Source organism: Neophocaena asiaeorientalis, unplaced genomic scaffold (assembly GCF_003031525.2).
Source record: "Neophocaena asiaeorientalis asiaeorientalis breed wild unplaced genomic scaffold, Neophocaena_asiaeorientalis_V1.1 scaffold4, whole genome shotgun sequence".
Taxonomy (NCBI): Eukaryota; Metazoa; Chordata; class Mammalia; order Artiodactyla; family Phocoenidae; genus Neophocaena; species Neophocaena asiaeorientalis.
This window is the reverse complement of record NW_020173682.1, coordinates 1,940,043-1,953,028: the sequence shown is the minus strand read 5'-3', so window position 1 is coordinate 1,953,028 and position 12,986 is coordinate 1,940,043. Positions and strand designations below refer to the sequence as shown.

General features: G+C 37.1%; 1 protein-coding gene across 3 annotated transcripts in view; it reads left to right on the top strand.

Annotated features, from left to right (window-relative positions):
* Nucleotides 1-12,986, top strand: part of TRDMT1 (tRNA aspartic acid methyltransferase 1) — a 45,017-nt gene that overhangs the window by 10,624 nt on the left and 21,407 nt on the right. The window contains exons 1-3 of one of the 3 annotated variants that reach the window (XM_024750085.1): nt 7,310-7,427; nt 7,532-7,641; nt 10,895-11,073. In XM_024750085.1, the coding sequence (XP_024605853.1) occupies nt 10,948-11,073 (126 nt within the window). In that variant the 5' untranslated portion in view covers nt 7,310-7,427; nt 7,532-7,641; nt 10,895-10,947. Of the gene's footprint in view, nt 1-7,309; nt 7,428-7,531; nt 7,642-10,894; nt 11,074-12,986 lie in introns of those variants that run through there. The other 2 variants (XM_024750086.1, XM_024750087.1) reach the window with 2 other exon arrangements.

Below are 12,986 nucleotides of genomic sequence, written 5' to 3'. Positions count from 1 at the left end.
CATTTAGGTCTTTAATCCATTTTGAGTTTATTTTTGTGTATAGTGTTAGGGAGTGTTCTAATTTCATTCTTTGACATGTAGTTGTCCAGTTTTCACAGCACCGCTTAATGAAGAGACTGTCTTTTCTCCATTGTATATCCTTGCCTCCTTTCTCATAGATTGGATGACGATAGGTGCGTGAGTTTGTTCCAGTTCTGTAAAATAATGCTATTGGTAATTTGATAGGGATTGCATTGAATCTGTAGATTGCTTTGGGTAGGATAGTCATTTGCACATTATTGATTTTTCCAGTCGAAGAACATGGTATGTCTCTCCATCTGTTTATATCATCATTGATTTCTTTCATCAGTGTCTTACAGTATTCTGAGTACAGGTCTTTTACCTCCTTAGGTAAGTTTATTCCTAGGTAATTTATTCTTTGCTATCATTTCCTTCATTTCTTTTTCATTTATTTCTGATCTGATCTGTATGATTTCTTTCCTTCTGCTAACTTTGTGTGTGTGGGGTGTTCTTTTTCTAGTTGCTTTAGGTGTAAGTTTAGGTTGTTTTTTGAGATGTTTCTTATTTCTTAAGGTAGGATTGTATTGCTATAAATTTCCCTCATAGAACTGCTTTTGTTGCATCCCATAGGTTTTGGATTGTCATGTTTTCATTGTCATTTGTCTCTAGGTATTTTTTGATTTCCTCTTTGATTTCTTCCGTGATCTCTTGGTTATTTAGTAACATATTGTTTAGCCTCCATGTGTTCATGTTTTTTATGTTTTTCACCTGTAATTTATTTCTAATCTCATAGCACTGTTGTTGGAAAAGATGCATGATATGATTTCAATTTTCTTAAATTTACCAAGGCTTGATTTGTGACCCAAGATGTGATCTATCCTGGAGAATGTTCCGTGTGCACTTGAGAAGAAAGTGTAATATTGCTGTTTTTAGATGGAATGTCCTATAAATATCAATTAAATCTGTTTGGTCTATTGTATCATTTAAAGCTTGTGTTTCCTTATTAATTTTTTGTCTGGATGATCTGTCCATTGGTGTAAGTGAGGTGTTAAAGTCCTCCACTATTATTGTGTTACTGTTGATTTCCTCTTTTATGGCTATTAGCATTTGCCTTATGTATTGAGGCACTTCTATGTTGGGTGCATATATATTTATAATTGTTATATATCTTCTTCTTGGATTGATCTCTTGATCATTATGTAGTGTCCTTCGTTGTCTCTTGTAACATTCTTTATTTTAAAGTCTATTTTATCTGATGAGGATTGCTACTCCAGCTTTCTTTTAATTTCCATTTGCATGGAATATCTTTTTCCGTCCCCTCACTTTCAGTCTGTATGTGTCCCTAGGTCTGAAGTGGGTCCTTGTAGACAACATATATATGGGTTTTGTTTTTGTATCCACTCAGCGAACCTGTGTCTTTTGGTTGGAATATTTAATCCATTCACATTTCAGGTAATTATCAATATATATGTTCCTATTACCATTTTATTAATTGTTTTGGGTTTGTTTTTGTAGGTCGTTTTCTTCCCTTGTGTTTCCCCACTTACAGAAGTTCCTTTAGCGTTTGCTGTAAAGCTGGTTTGGTGGTGCTGAATTCTGTTAGCTTTTGCTTGTCTGTAAAGCTTTTGATTTCTCCATGGAATCTGAATGAGATCCTTGCCAGGTAGAGTAATCTTGGTTGTAGGTTCTTCCCTTCCATCACTTTAAATATATCATGCCACTCCCTTCTGGCTTGTAGAGTTTCTGCTGAGAAATCAGCTGTTAACCTTATGGGAGTTCCCCTGTATGTTATTTGTCATTTTTCCTTTGTTGCTTTCAGTAATTTTTCTTTGTCTTTAATTTTTGTCAATTTGATTGCTACGTGTCTCGGTGTTTCTCTTCGGGTTTATCCTGCCTGGGACTCTCTGCACTTCCTGGACTTGGGTGGCTATTTCCTTTCCCATGTTAGGGAAGTTTTTGACTATAATCTCTTCAAATATTTTCTCGGGTCCTTTTTCTCTCTCTTCTTCTGGGACCCCTATAATGCAAATGTTGGTGAGCTTAATGTTGTCCCAGAGGTCTCTTAGGCTGTCTTCAATTCTTTTCATTCTTTTTTCTTTATTCTGTTCTGTAGCAGTGAATTCCACCATTCTGTCTTCCAGGTCACTTATCCATTCTTCTGCCTCAGTTATTCTTTTTTTAAAATTTTTAACATTTATTTATTTATTTTTGGGTATGTTGGGTCTTTGTTGCTGCACGTGGGCTTTCTCTAGTTGCGGCGAACGGGGGCTACCTACTCTTCATTGCGGTGCGCAGGCTTCTCATTGAGGTGGCTTCTCTTGTTGTGGAGTATTGGCTCTAAGTGCACGGGCTTCAGTAGTCATGGCACACGGGCTCAGTAGTTGTGGCTCGCAGGCTCTAGAGCACAGGCTCAGTAGTTGTGGTGCATGAGCTTCGTTGCTCTGTGGCATGTGGGATCTTCCCGGAGCAGGACTTGAACCTGTGTCCCCTGCATTGGCAGGTGGATTCTTAACCACTGTGCCACCAGGGAGGTCCCTGCCTCAATTATTCTGCTATTGATCCCTTCTAGTGTAGCTTTCATTTCAGTTACTGTATTGTTCATCTCTGTTTGTTTGTTCTTTAATTCTTCTAGGTCTTTGTTAAACATTTCTTGCATCTTCTCAATCTTTGCCTCTATTCTTTTTCTGAGGTCCTGGATCATCGTCACTATCATTATTCTCAATTCTTTTTCTGGAAGGCTGCCTATCTCCACTTCATTTTGTTGTTTTTCTGGGGTTTTATCTTGGTCATTCATCTGGTACATAGCCCTGTGCCTTTTCATTTTGTCTATCTTTCTGTGACTGTGGTTTTCATTCCACAGGCTGAAGAATTGTAGTTCTTCTTGCTTCTGCTCTCTGCCTTCTGGTGGATGAGGCTATCTAAGAGGCTTGTGAAAGCTTCCTGATGGGAGGGACTGGTGGTGGGTAGAGCTGGGTGTTGCTCTGGTGGGCAGAGCTCAGTAAAACTTTAATATGCTTGTCTGTTGATGGGTGGGGCTGGGTGGGGCTGGGTTCCCTACCTGTTGGTGGTTTGGCCTGAGGCGGCCCAGCACTGGAGCCTACCTGGCTCTTTCGTGGGGCAAATGGTGGACTCTGGGGGGGCTCACACCAAGGAGTACTTCCCAGAGTAGTACTTGTCCCCACGGTGAGCCACAGGCACCCCTGCCGCTGCAGGAGACCCTCTAACACTAGCAGGTAGGTCTGGTTTAGTTTCCTATCGGGTCACTACTTCTTCCCCCTGTGTCCTGGTGCACACATTACTTTGTGTGTGCCCTCCAAGAGTGGAGTCTCTGTTTCCCCCAGTCCTGTTGAAGTCCTGCAGTCAAATCCCGCTAGCCTTCAAAGTCTGATTCTCTGGGAATTGCTCCTCCCGTTGCCAGACCCCCAGGTTGGGAAGCCTGACGTGGGGCTCAGAACCTTCACTCCAGTGGGTGGACTTCTGTGGTGTAATTGTTCTGCAGTTTGTGAGTCGTCCACCCAGTGGTTATGCGATTTCATTTTACTGTGGTTGCGCCCCTCCTACCGTCTCATTGTGGTTTCTCCTTTGTCTGTGGATGTGGGGTATCTTTTCTGGTGATTCCAGTGTCTTCCTGTCAATGATTGCTCAGCTGTTAGTTGTGATTCCAGTGCTCTTGCAAGAGGGGGTGAGCGCACATTCTTCTCCTACGCCGTCTTGAACCAATCTCCATTTTCCGTGACATTTCTAGCATTTCACCTAGAAGTCTCTCTTGACATAATTAAATCTGCTAAATTTTAGTTTAGAGCTCATATAAATGGGAGTGTGATACCCTTTAAACTTTCCTTGTAGATCTGATCTGACGATCCTTTAAAATCATTTATGTTGCATTTCTTTTTTCTATTTTTTAAAATTTTTATTTATTTATTTATTTATTTATGGCTGTGTTGGGTCTTCGTTTCTGTGTGAGGGCTTTCTCTAGTTGAGGCAAGCGGGGGCCACTCTTCATTGCGGTGTGTGGGCCTTTCACTATCGCGGCCTCTCCTGTTGCGGAGCACAGGCTCCAGACGTGCAGGCTCAGTAGTTGTGGCTCACGGGCCTAGTTGCTCCTCAGCCTGTGGGATCTTCCCAGACCAGGGCTCGAACCCGTGCCCCCTGCATTGGTAGGCAGATTCTCAACCACTGCACCGCCAGGGAAGCCCCCAGTGTTGCATTTCTCTAACTGGAATGTCTTAGTATCTATGCTTCTTGTTGATAAATATGCAGTCCAGAATAATAACTGAAATACCATGAATAAAATCCAGGTAAAGCAATAGATCAAAGTGTTGAAAACCCATCCTCTCCTTCTACTTCCCCAGAAGATCCTATGGATCCCATTTCCCCAATTCTCTCTCCCCTTTGAGAATTACCACTCCTGGATCAGTTAAGTGACAGAGCTCACTTAGGCAAAAATCTGTTGAATTATATTTTTTTGGTTATTTTTAGTTAGACATTTTCAAAATCTGTGTGTACAGCTTAACAAAGATTTTTGGAGGCTATAGATTTAAAGTGTACAGTAAGAAATATCAAAGCAACTTGTCTTTGGAGCTCAATTTAAGATTTTGATAGCATTGAAAGGCTTGATTTTAAGAGTGTTATTTATAAGTTCAACTTTTTCCTTGGTTACACACTCATACCCCAAAACAATCTGTTTTGAAAAGGCAGGTTGAATTAGTGTCAGTAAGGGCTTAGTACGTTTATTTTTCGTCATGGAAATAACTTATTAGGTCATGTGGTAGATCCTATTTTATAACAGTCTAAAATATGTGCAAACAGTGCACTTGTTTATTGACTTTAAAAATCTATTGTTTCCTGAGAAAGAATTTTCGGTTCATCAGTTCTTTCATCACCACATAAAACACTCATTTGGCAGTTGAGTTTTATCAGTTTTTATGTCTTCCAGGCACTTAATACGAGAACATAAAATTAATTATTGACTATAGTAGAGATCTGGCACATCCCTGTGGATTTTCAGTCATCCTGAAAAAGGAGAAAAATCACATCAGCCAACTCCAGGCAATCCCAGCTTGCTGTATATATAACAGAAAGACAAGCACGATGCTAATTGCAGCATGTCTTACTTAGCAGAACAGTAGAATAGCTCAGTGAAGTTATTTAATTCTGAGCGCTCTTACAATGATTAGTAGTTGTATAGTTCTTGACCTGGATTATAAGGTTTGTGATTTTGCAAATTGATCCTTATATACTAATTTTTTGTAGTTTGTTTAAAAACCTTGATTTATGTTTCAAGCTCCCTCTGATGCCTTTGACAGAGATATAATTTAGAACTTAAATTGACTTTATACAAAGGCAAGTAAACTAGTTATTGAATTTAAACTCACTTAGGGGCAGCTGCCTATGATATTACTAACTGGACCTTGCAGTTCCAGTGACCTACATACAAGGCAGCAGGGTACCCAGAAGATAACTGATCCTAGCCCAGGGTCTCGAGCCTAGCTAGTAGTATACATGAAGTAAATATTTACTTAGACACATTCGTCCCCTGTTTTCTCTCTGGCATTATCTTTTGTAGGCCTCAGTGTAGGGTTGTGATTGTTTCCTGAATGTGTGTGAGCTTCCCTCCTTGCCCCATCTTCTGAGATCTGGGTTTTATTTCCAGGTGCCTGCTGCATGAAGCCTAGCTCCTCACATCCTAATATTTTTCTTTTTCATTTTTTGATATTTGGGCTGCCTAATTTAACTATGAACAGAAGTGGTTATTAAAGAAATAGCTATTTGGAGTTACTATGTAATTTTGTAACATTTTCTCTGATGATTTTCCTAAGAGGTCTCAAATACTTCTATTTTAAAAACTCTTCACATTTTCTACTGATTTGGGACAGGGTTTACACATAATTGGGTTTGTATGTGTTTGGGGAAGAAGTGCAAAGAGGGTGATAATTGCAAAATATAACAGCAGCTACGTTTACATGGTTGAAATTTTGACTGCCATTTAAAGACTATGACAAAATTTTCTGAATCTGAAAGCGTTATGAAAAAATACCTTTCTTTAGCAGCAAGACAGATGGGCAGTGAAGGAAGACATGCCCTTGTAATTATTTCTCTTGCTCTTCTCACCTTCTCTCTGTCAAAATATTTAATTTTTAGTCTGTGAGCTTTTTACGTTTGGACACCAATTAATTTTTCATCTCCTTTAAAAACTTACCTAAACTTTCAACAGGTGAATTTTGTGATATGTGAGTTGCATGTCAATAAAGCTATTTGAAAACAAAACAAAACAACCTTACCTGAAACTTACCAAAACTTACCTAAAAGCATTTTCAGTGGTATTGGGAAGCAGCATTGTGTTCACGTTAGAAGTTGAAGAACAAATGTTAGTTAATTTATTTATAAATTTCCAAGTGATGGGGCTTTTTTATTTTTTTATTTTTTTTTTGCGGTACGCGGACCTCTCACTGTTGTGGCCTCTCCTGTTGAGGAGCCCAGGCTCCGGACGCGCAGGCTCAGCAGCCACGGCTCATGGGCCCAGCCGCTCCGCGGCACGTGGGATCTTCCCAGACCGGGGCATGAGCCCGTCCCCTGCATCGGCAGGCGGACTCCCAACCACTGCGCCACAGGCGGACTCTCAACCACTGCGCCACCAGGGAAGCCCAGTGTTGTGGCTTTTAAGAATATATAGTAAGTCCCCTACATACGAACCTTCAAGGTGCGAACTTCCAAAGATGTGAACGTGTGTTCTCATGTCGAATCCCATAAGTTAGTTCACGTGTCTGGCTTACATTGTCACACACGTGCATCCTCTACAAGTGGTTCTGCTTATGTGTGCTTTACTGTACAGGACTGTATAGAGTACAGTAGTACAGTATCTTTATTTCAAGCTGAGGATGTCCTGAAGCAAGTGTAAAAGCAGCAGTGATGTAGCTGGTACTGCCAAGAGGCACCAAGCAACAACAATGGAAACTGTACTGTAAGATTAAAAATGTTTTCTTTAGTTTTTGCACTTGTTTGTTTGTTATGTATTATTTGTGTGAAAAGTATTATAGTACAGTACCTATCACAGTACAGTACTATACAGCCGATTGTGCTAGTTGGGTACTTAGGCTAACTTTGCTGGACTTACGAACAAATTGGACTTATGAAAGTGCTCTCAGAATGGAACTCGTTGGTATGTAGGGAACTTACTGTCCTTCACTTTTCTGTTTTTGGTTTGTTTTAATTTAGGAAAACTTTCCATTCGACTCATAAATGTGTATCTTAATGGAGGAAGGAAAGAAAATATGAGATAATGACTAAAATATTTAAATCTTATTTTTAGCATGAGAATGCTGTTGAGAGAGATGAACCAGAGGCACATAAATATTCTACTTCGCGCCTAGCTCCTCCTGGCTTTGTTGTCCACTGACAACCTGAGATCTGACCAGATAATTGAGGAAGTGAGGAAATGTACTACAAAATTCTGTTTTTTTGGCTTCTCTCTATGATGAACAAATTGTTGTTAAGGACTTTACCTTTTAAGTTATTCCACTTATCATTACAGAAAGCTGTATACCTGCACAAGTGGTGGCTGCCATTGATATAAACACTGTCGCTAATGAAGTATACAAGTATAATTTTCCTCACACACAGTTACTGGCCAAGACAATTGAAGTGAGTAACAATATTGTTTTAATACGTCTATATATAGCAAGGAAAATAAAATTGAATACTGTAAGATACTGGTTTCTGGTGTCTTCATTTGAAGATAAGTCATATATAAATGAAAAAGTTTAGGAGAAGGGAATTAAATTAACATTTTTTATTCTGTCAGAAGATAGCATGTTATTTTTTGCCTTTTTAAAAATTTCTAGCTTTAGAAAAAGACGATCAATATTTTGGTCTCTGAGCGAAAGAATTGAAATGTAAGAATATGCTTGACTTCTAAATTCTTTGTTCTGTAATGATATTAAACTTTACTTAATTCTTTATTTTTAAGCATTACTCATGTGTAATATATATATAGCAGGAGTGAAAAAAAGAGAGTAAAAAAAGTGATTGGATATTACTTGTTGAATGCTTCTTGTTGAAGCCCATCAAAGTTAAAGGTACCGTTTTACCTGTGATGAACTCAGCAGAAGTGTTTAACAATTTTGTTATTTTTAAAATAATATGAAATTGTGTTTTTCTCCCAATTTCATGTCGTAAAAAATTTTACACACAAATTTCTCATGAAGCCGTAATTTACATACAATAAACTGCCCTCATTGTAAGTGTGTAGTTTGAGTTTTGACCAATATATACTGTGTAACCACAATCGAGACTTAAAACATCTATCCATTAACGAACACCCTAAAATGTTCCTTAATGCCTCGTTTTACTCAGTCTCTGACCCCAACCCCAGGCAACTGTTGATCTGCTTTCAGTCATTACAGATTAAATTTTCCAATTCTAGTCATATCCTAAATAGAATCTTGAGTGTAATTTTTTTGAGTATGACTTCTCTTGTTTAGTGTAATGTTTTTTTGCATTTACCCACATTGTTGTTATCTATAAGTAGTTGGCTCTTCATTATTGTTCAGTGATATTCTGTACAGTGGAATATTTCATACTACAAAATGTATATCCATTCACACGATGTTTGACATTTAGATTGTTTCCAGTTTTTGACTGTTATAAAAAAGTTGCTATGAATATTCATGTACAAGTTTTTGTGTGGACTTTGTTTTTACTTCTTGTGGATATATACCTGGGAGTAGAATTGCTGTATCATATGGCAAATTTCTTTAACTTTATGAGAAAATGCCAACTGTTTTCCATAATGTTCATACCATTTTACAGTCACACAATCAATGTTTAAGTGTTTCAGTTGTTTCACATCCCTACCAACAATTGCTGTTGTCAGTATTTTAGATATTAGCCGCTTTTGCGAGCATACAGTGGTATTGTGATTTTAATTTGCATTTCCCTGGTGACTAATAATGTTGAGTATTTTCTTCATGTGCTTATTATCCATTCTATGTTTTTCGTGATGACATTTCTTTCCCAGTTTTTATTTGGTGTGTTTGTGCTATTATCATTTAGTTTTAAGAGTTGTTTAAGTTTTCTGGATTCAAGTTGTTTGTCAGAAATATGTATGACAAATATTTTGTCCAAATCTGTAACTTGTCTTTTCATTTCCTTAACTGTGTTCATCAAAGTGCAGAAGTTACTTATCTTTTTATTTTTTTTATGGGACACTTTTTTTTGTGTCCTAAGAAATCTTTGTTTACCCCATTTTTTTCCCTGTTTTCTTCTAGAAGTTTTATAATTTGAGCTTTTACATTTAGGTTTATGACCCAGTTAAAGTTACTTTTTGTGTGTAGTCTGAGGTAGAGGTCCTTTTTTTTCCTAAGTGCATATAAAACTGGTTATTATAGCTTTATAATATGTATTGAATTCAGGCAACGTAAGTTCTCAAACTTCTGATTTTCTTTTTCAAGATTATTTTGGCTACACTCTCATTTACACTTCTGTGTAAATTTCAGAATCAGCTTGCCAATTTCTACAAAAAAAAAAAGATATGTAGATTGGAATTTCACTCATTGGTTTTGGAAGAACTGATATCTTCATAAAAGAGAGTCTTCCAATCCATGAACATGGTATCTCTCTTCACTTATTTAGGTCTTCTTTAATTTTTATCAGCTATATTTTGTAATATTTAGTATACTAGTCTTACACTTATTTTTTCTTATTAACCTAGTATCCTGTGACTTTGCTGTATTTACTTATTAGTTCTGGTAACTTTAATATTGATTTTTTAGGATTTTTTAACATGTACAGTTATATTACCTGAGAAAAAAAGAGTTTTACTTTTCCCTTCCAACCAGTGTGACTTTTTTTCTTGCCTTATTGCATTGTCTAGGACGTTCTTTACAATGTTGAATAAAACGTGTGACAGTGGACATCCTTGCCTTCTTCCAGATCTTAGGGGAGAACATTCAGTCATTTATCATTTTGTAGATGTTAGTCGTATATTTTTCATAGATGCCTTTTATCAAGTTGAGGAAATTTCCTTTTATTTCGTTTTCTGAGAATTTGTATTATAAACAGGTTTTGAGTTTTGTCAAATGCTTTTTTTTTTTTTTTTGCATCTTTTGACATGATTATATCATTTCCTTTGTATTCTGATAATATGGTGATCATATCAATTCCTTTTTTGAATGTTAAGTCAGTATTGCATTCCTGGGATAAATCCTACTTGTCATGATATACCATCAGTTTTATGTTATGCTACATCCCACTTGTTAAAATATTGTTAATTATTTTTGCATTTATCTTTGTAGGTGACTTTTGTAGTTTCCTCATAACGTATTTGTATGGTTTTTATATTTATACATAGCCTTATATTTTCTGTAACAGTTTGTGAAGAACAAGTATCAGTTCTTCTATAAATGATAGAATTTCATCAGTGGAGCCACCTGGGCCTGGAGTTTTCTTTGTGGGAAGGTTCTTAATTATGAATTTAATTTATTTAATTGCTATAAGACATTATCATGTTTCTTAGCATTGTAGTAATTTTTTATGAGGAGCCTAACATTGTAGGTTTTACATTTTTGAGTGTTGGAGTTTACTGTAATCTTTTAAGGACTGTTGGATATTGTCCTCAGAGGCAGTTAATTTCAGATCATCTTGATTCTTTTGAGGCTTATTGTTAAGCATTTCAAACTGGATCTGGAGTAGCTTTTACTGTAAGGCTAGTCTAATCTTACTGTTAATATATGGCCTTTCTTAGATTGCTATTAAATGCCCCATGTACTCAACTAGGTCTTGCTACTCTGGATGTTAACTCAAATGATTGCTTGCCCAGAGATCTGGGAATTTTTTTGGCTTACAACTTCCCAGTAATTGTTCCTTTTCCAGCAGTTTTTCTTTGCTCTCCCTCAAGGCATTTTGCCTGATGCATGCACCGGTTGATACTCAGCAAGACACTCAAGGGGAATGTTATGCAGATTTCTGCATCTCTTTCCCTGTGCAGCTTCTTTTTGTCTGGCACTCTGCTCTGCAAATTCCAGTCACTTTGATCTTGAGCTCCAACCTCTGTCTTCTACTCATCTACATTACCAGGTACCGTTTGGATTTCCTTTCCCTTCACTGCAGAAAGTTGAATTATCTTCAAGGTTTTTTTTTTCCTTTTCTAAGGAATGGCAGTCCTGCTCTGTCTGTGGTCCAATTCCAATATCTGAAAACAGTTATTACATTTCTCCCAATTTTCTAGTTTATTTACACAACTCACAGGCAGAAGCAAAAGTCTCACAAATGCTTTTTTCAGTGAGATACAATTCATATCCCGTGAAGTTCACTGTTTTAAAGTCTACAATTCAGTGTTTTCTTGTTGTTTTCATTTACTTACAAAGTTGTGTAACCATTACCACTTTCTAATTCTAGAATGTCTTTATCCCCCAAAAGGTAATCCTGTAGCCATTAGCAGTCACTCCCCATTTCTCCTTCCCCGCAACCCCTGGCAACCACTAATCTACTTTCTGTCTCTATGGATTTGACTATTCTAGACATTTCATATAAATGGGATCATATAATATGTGGCTTTTTTTGGTCTGGATTCTTACAATTAGCATAATGTTTCCATACATCCATGTTGTAGCATGAATCAGTGCTTCATTTCTTTTACTGGCTGAGTAATATTCCATTATATAGGTATACCACATTTTGTTTACCCAACAGATTTGTTTTAAGTTTTCTTTCAGCCAGTATGAAATGGGAACATTTCCTAGCTCTATGATTGGGTATCCAAAAGGTAGAAATAATCTACTTATGTGTTGAAGAACATCTATCCTTCGTATTGAGAACAGAATATCTTTCCCCCTGGGCATCATAGAGGGGAGGACTATGGGGACATCATCATCTTTCCAGTCACTGGTAGCAAATGCATTTCATAAACTTCATGGCAACGTACAGTCTACCTGTCTCATCATGGACGTAGGGCAAAAATAAATTCGGGGTCAGAAGAAAGATACCTACAAAAAAGTAACTTTGAATTGACTCTAACAGGCAGATGATACGCATTTAGGTTCCAGAATTTCTCTGACACAGAGTATGATAGCAAAAGTTATTTTATTAGAAAAAATTAATCTAAATTTAAATTTAGTGTAAATATTTAAAAGTTGATGCAGCCAAATGTCCAATTCAGCAAGAGTTTTCTCCCACTAAACAAAGTATAGAAAAACAACAAAATCTCAGTAAAGCACCCATTATGTTCACCAACTTAACCTTCCTTTCTGTTTTACCTTCTAAGAGAAACTGTGAAATACTTGACATATTTGGGGACTGATTGGCATTCCCAGCTACATGCCAATAGAAATTTGGGGGCATTTAGAATAATACATCTGTGTCCATTTTTCTAGTGGTAATTCTATTTCAGTACTAGTTTTAATAGGTGATAGTAAATTGTATTATCTGCATATGATATAAGAACACTAGGGAGAGGGAAGAATGGAGGTACCTCCAGGTCATTTGAAAGGAGAGAATCAGTTCATTAAAATGGTGTCTATAAGACAAAAGACAGTCTACCTTCCCACGGCTTTTAGTCTCTTCTAGGATGTTCTCTTCAACCCTGTTCTGACGTGGAGAGAGTGTACCACGTCCAGGTCAAATATATCAGAACTACCTTGGGGGTCATGTTTAAAAAGGGGGTGGAAGGTTAATGGAGAACTTAGGAGTAATGAGAGACTTCAGGGATTTTAAGTTTCATGAAGCAACATATTCTGATCATTTGAACATTTACTTCATGCAAGTTATTGAGCCCTTAGAGGGAGCACAGATATGACTGAGAGATAGTCTTTACCTTCAGGAACTTACTATTTAGTGCATAAGTTGGACTTGTAAACAGTTTTCTTTGGGACCTCTGATTGTGGCATGAAAAAGATATTTCTTTTCTAAAACTCTGTTTCTTTTCCTAATGGAAATAAGAAAAGAAAAGAAAAGAAAAGAGGGGATGGGAAACCATTATGAATGAAAATAGG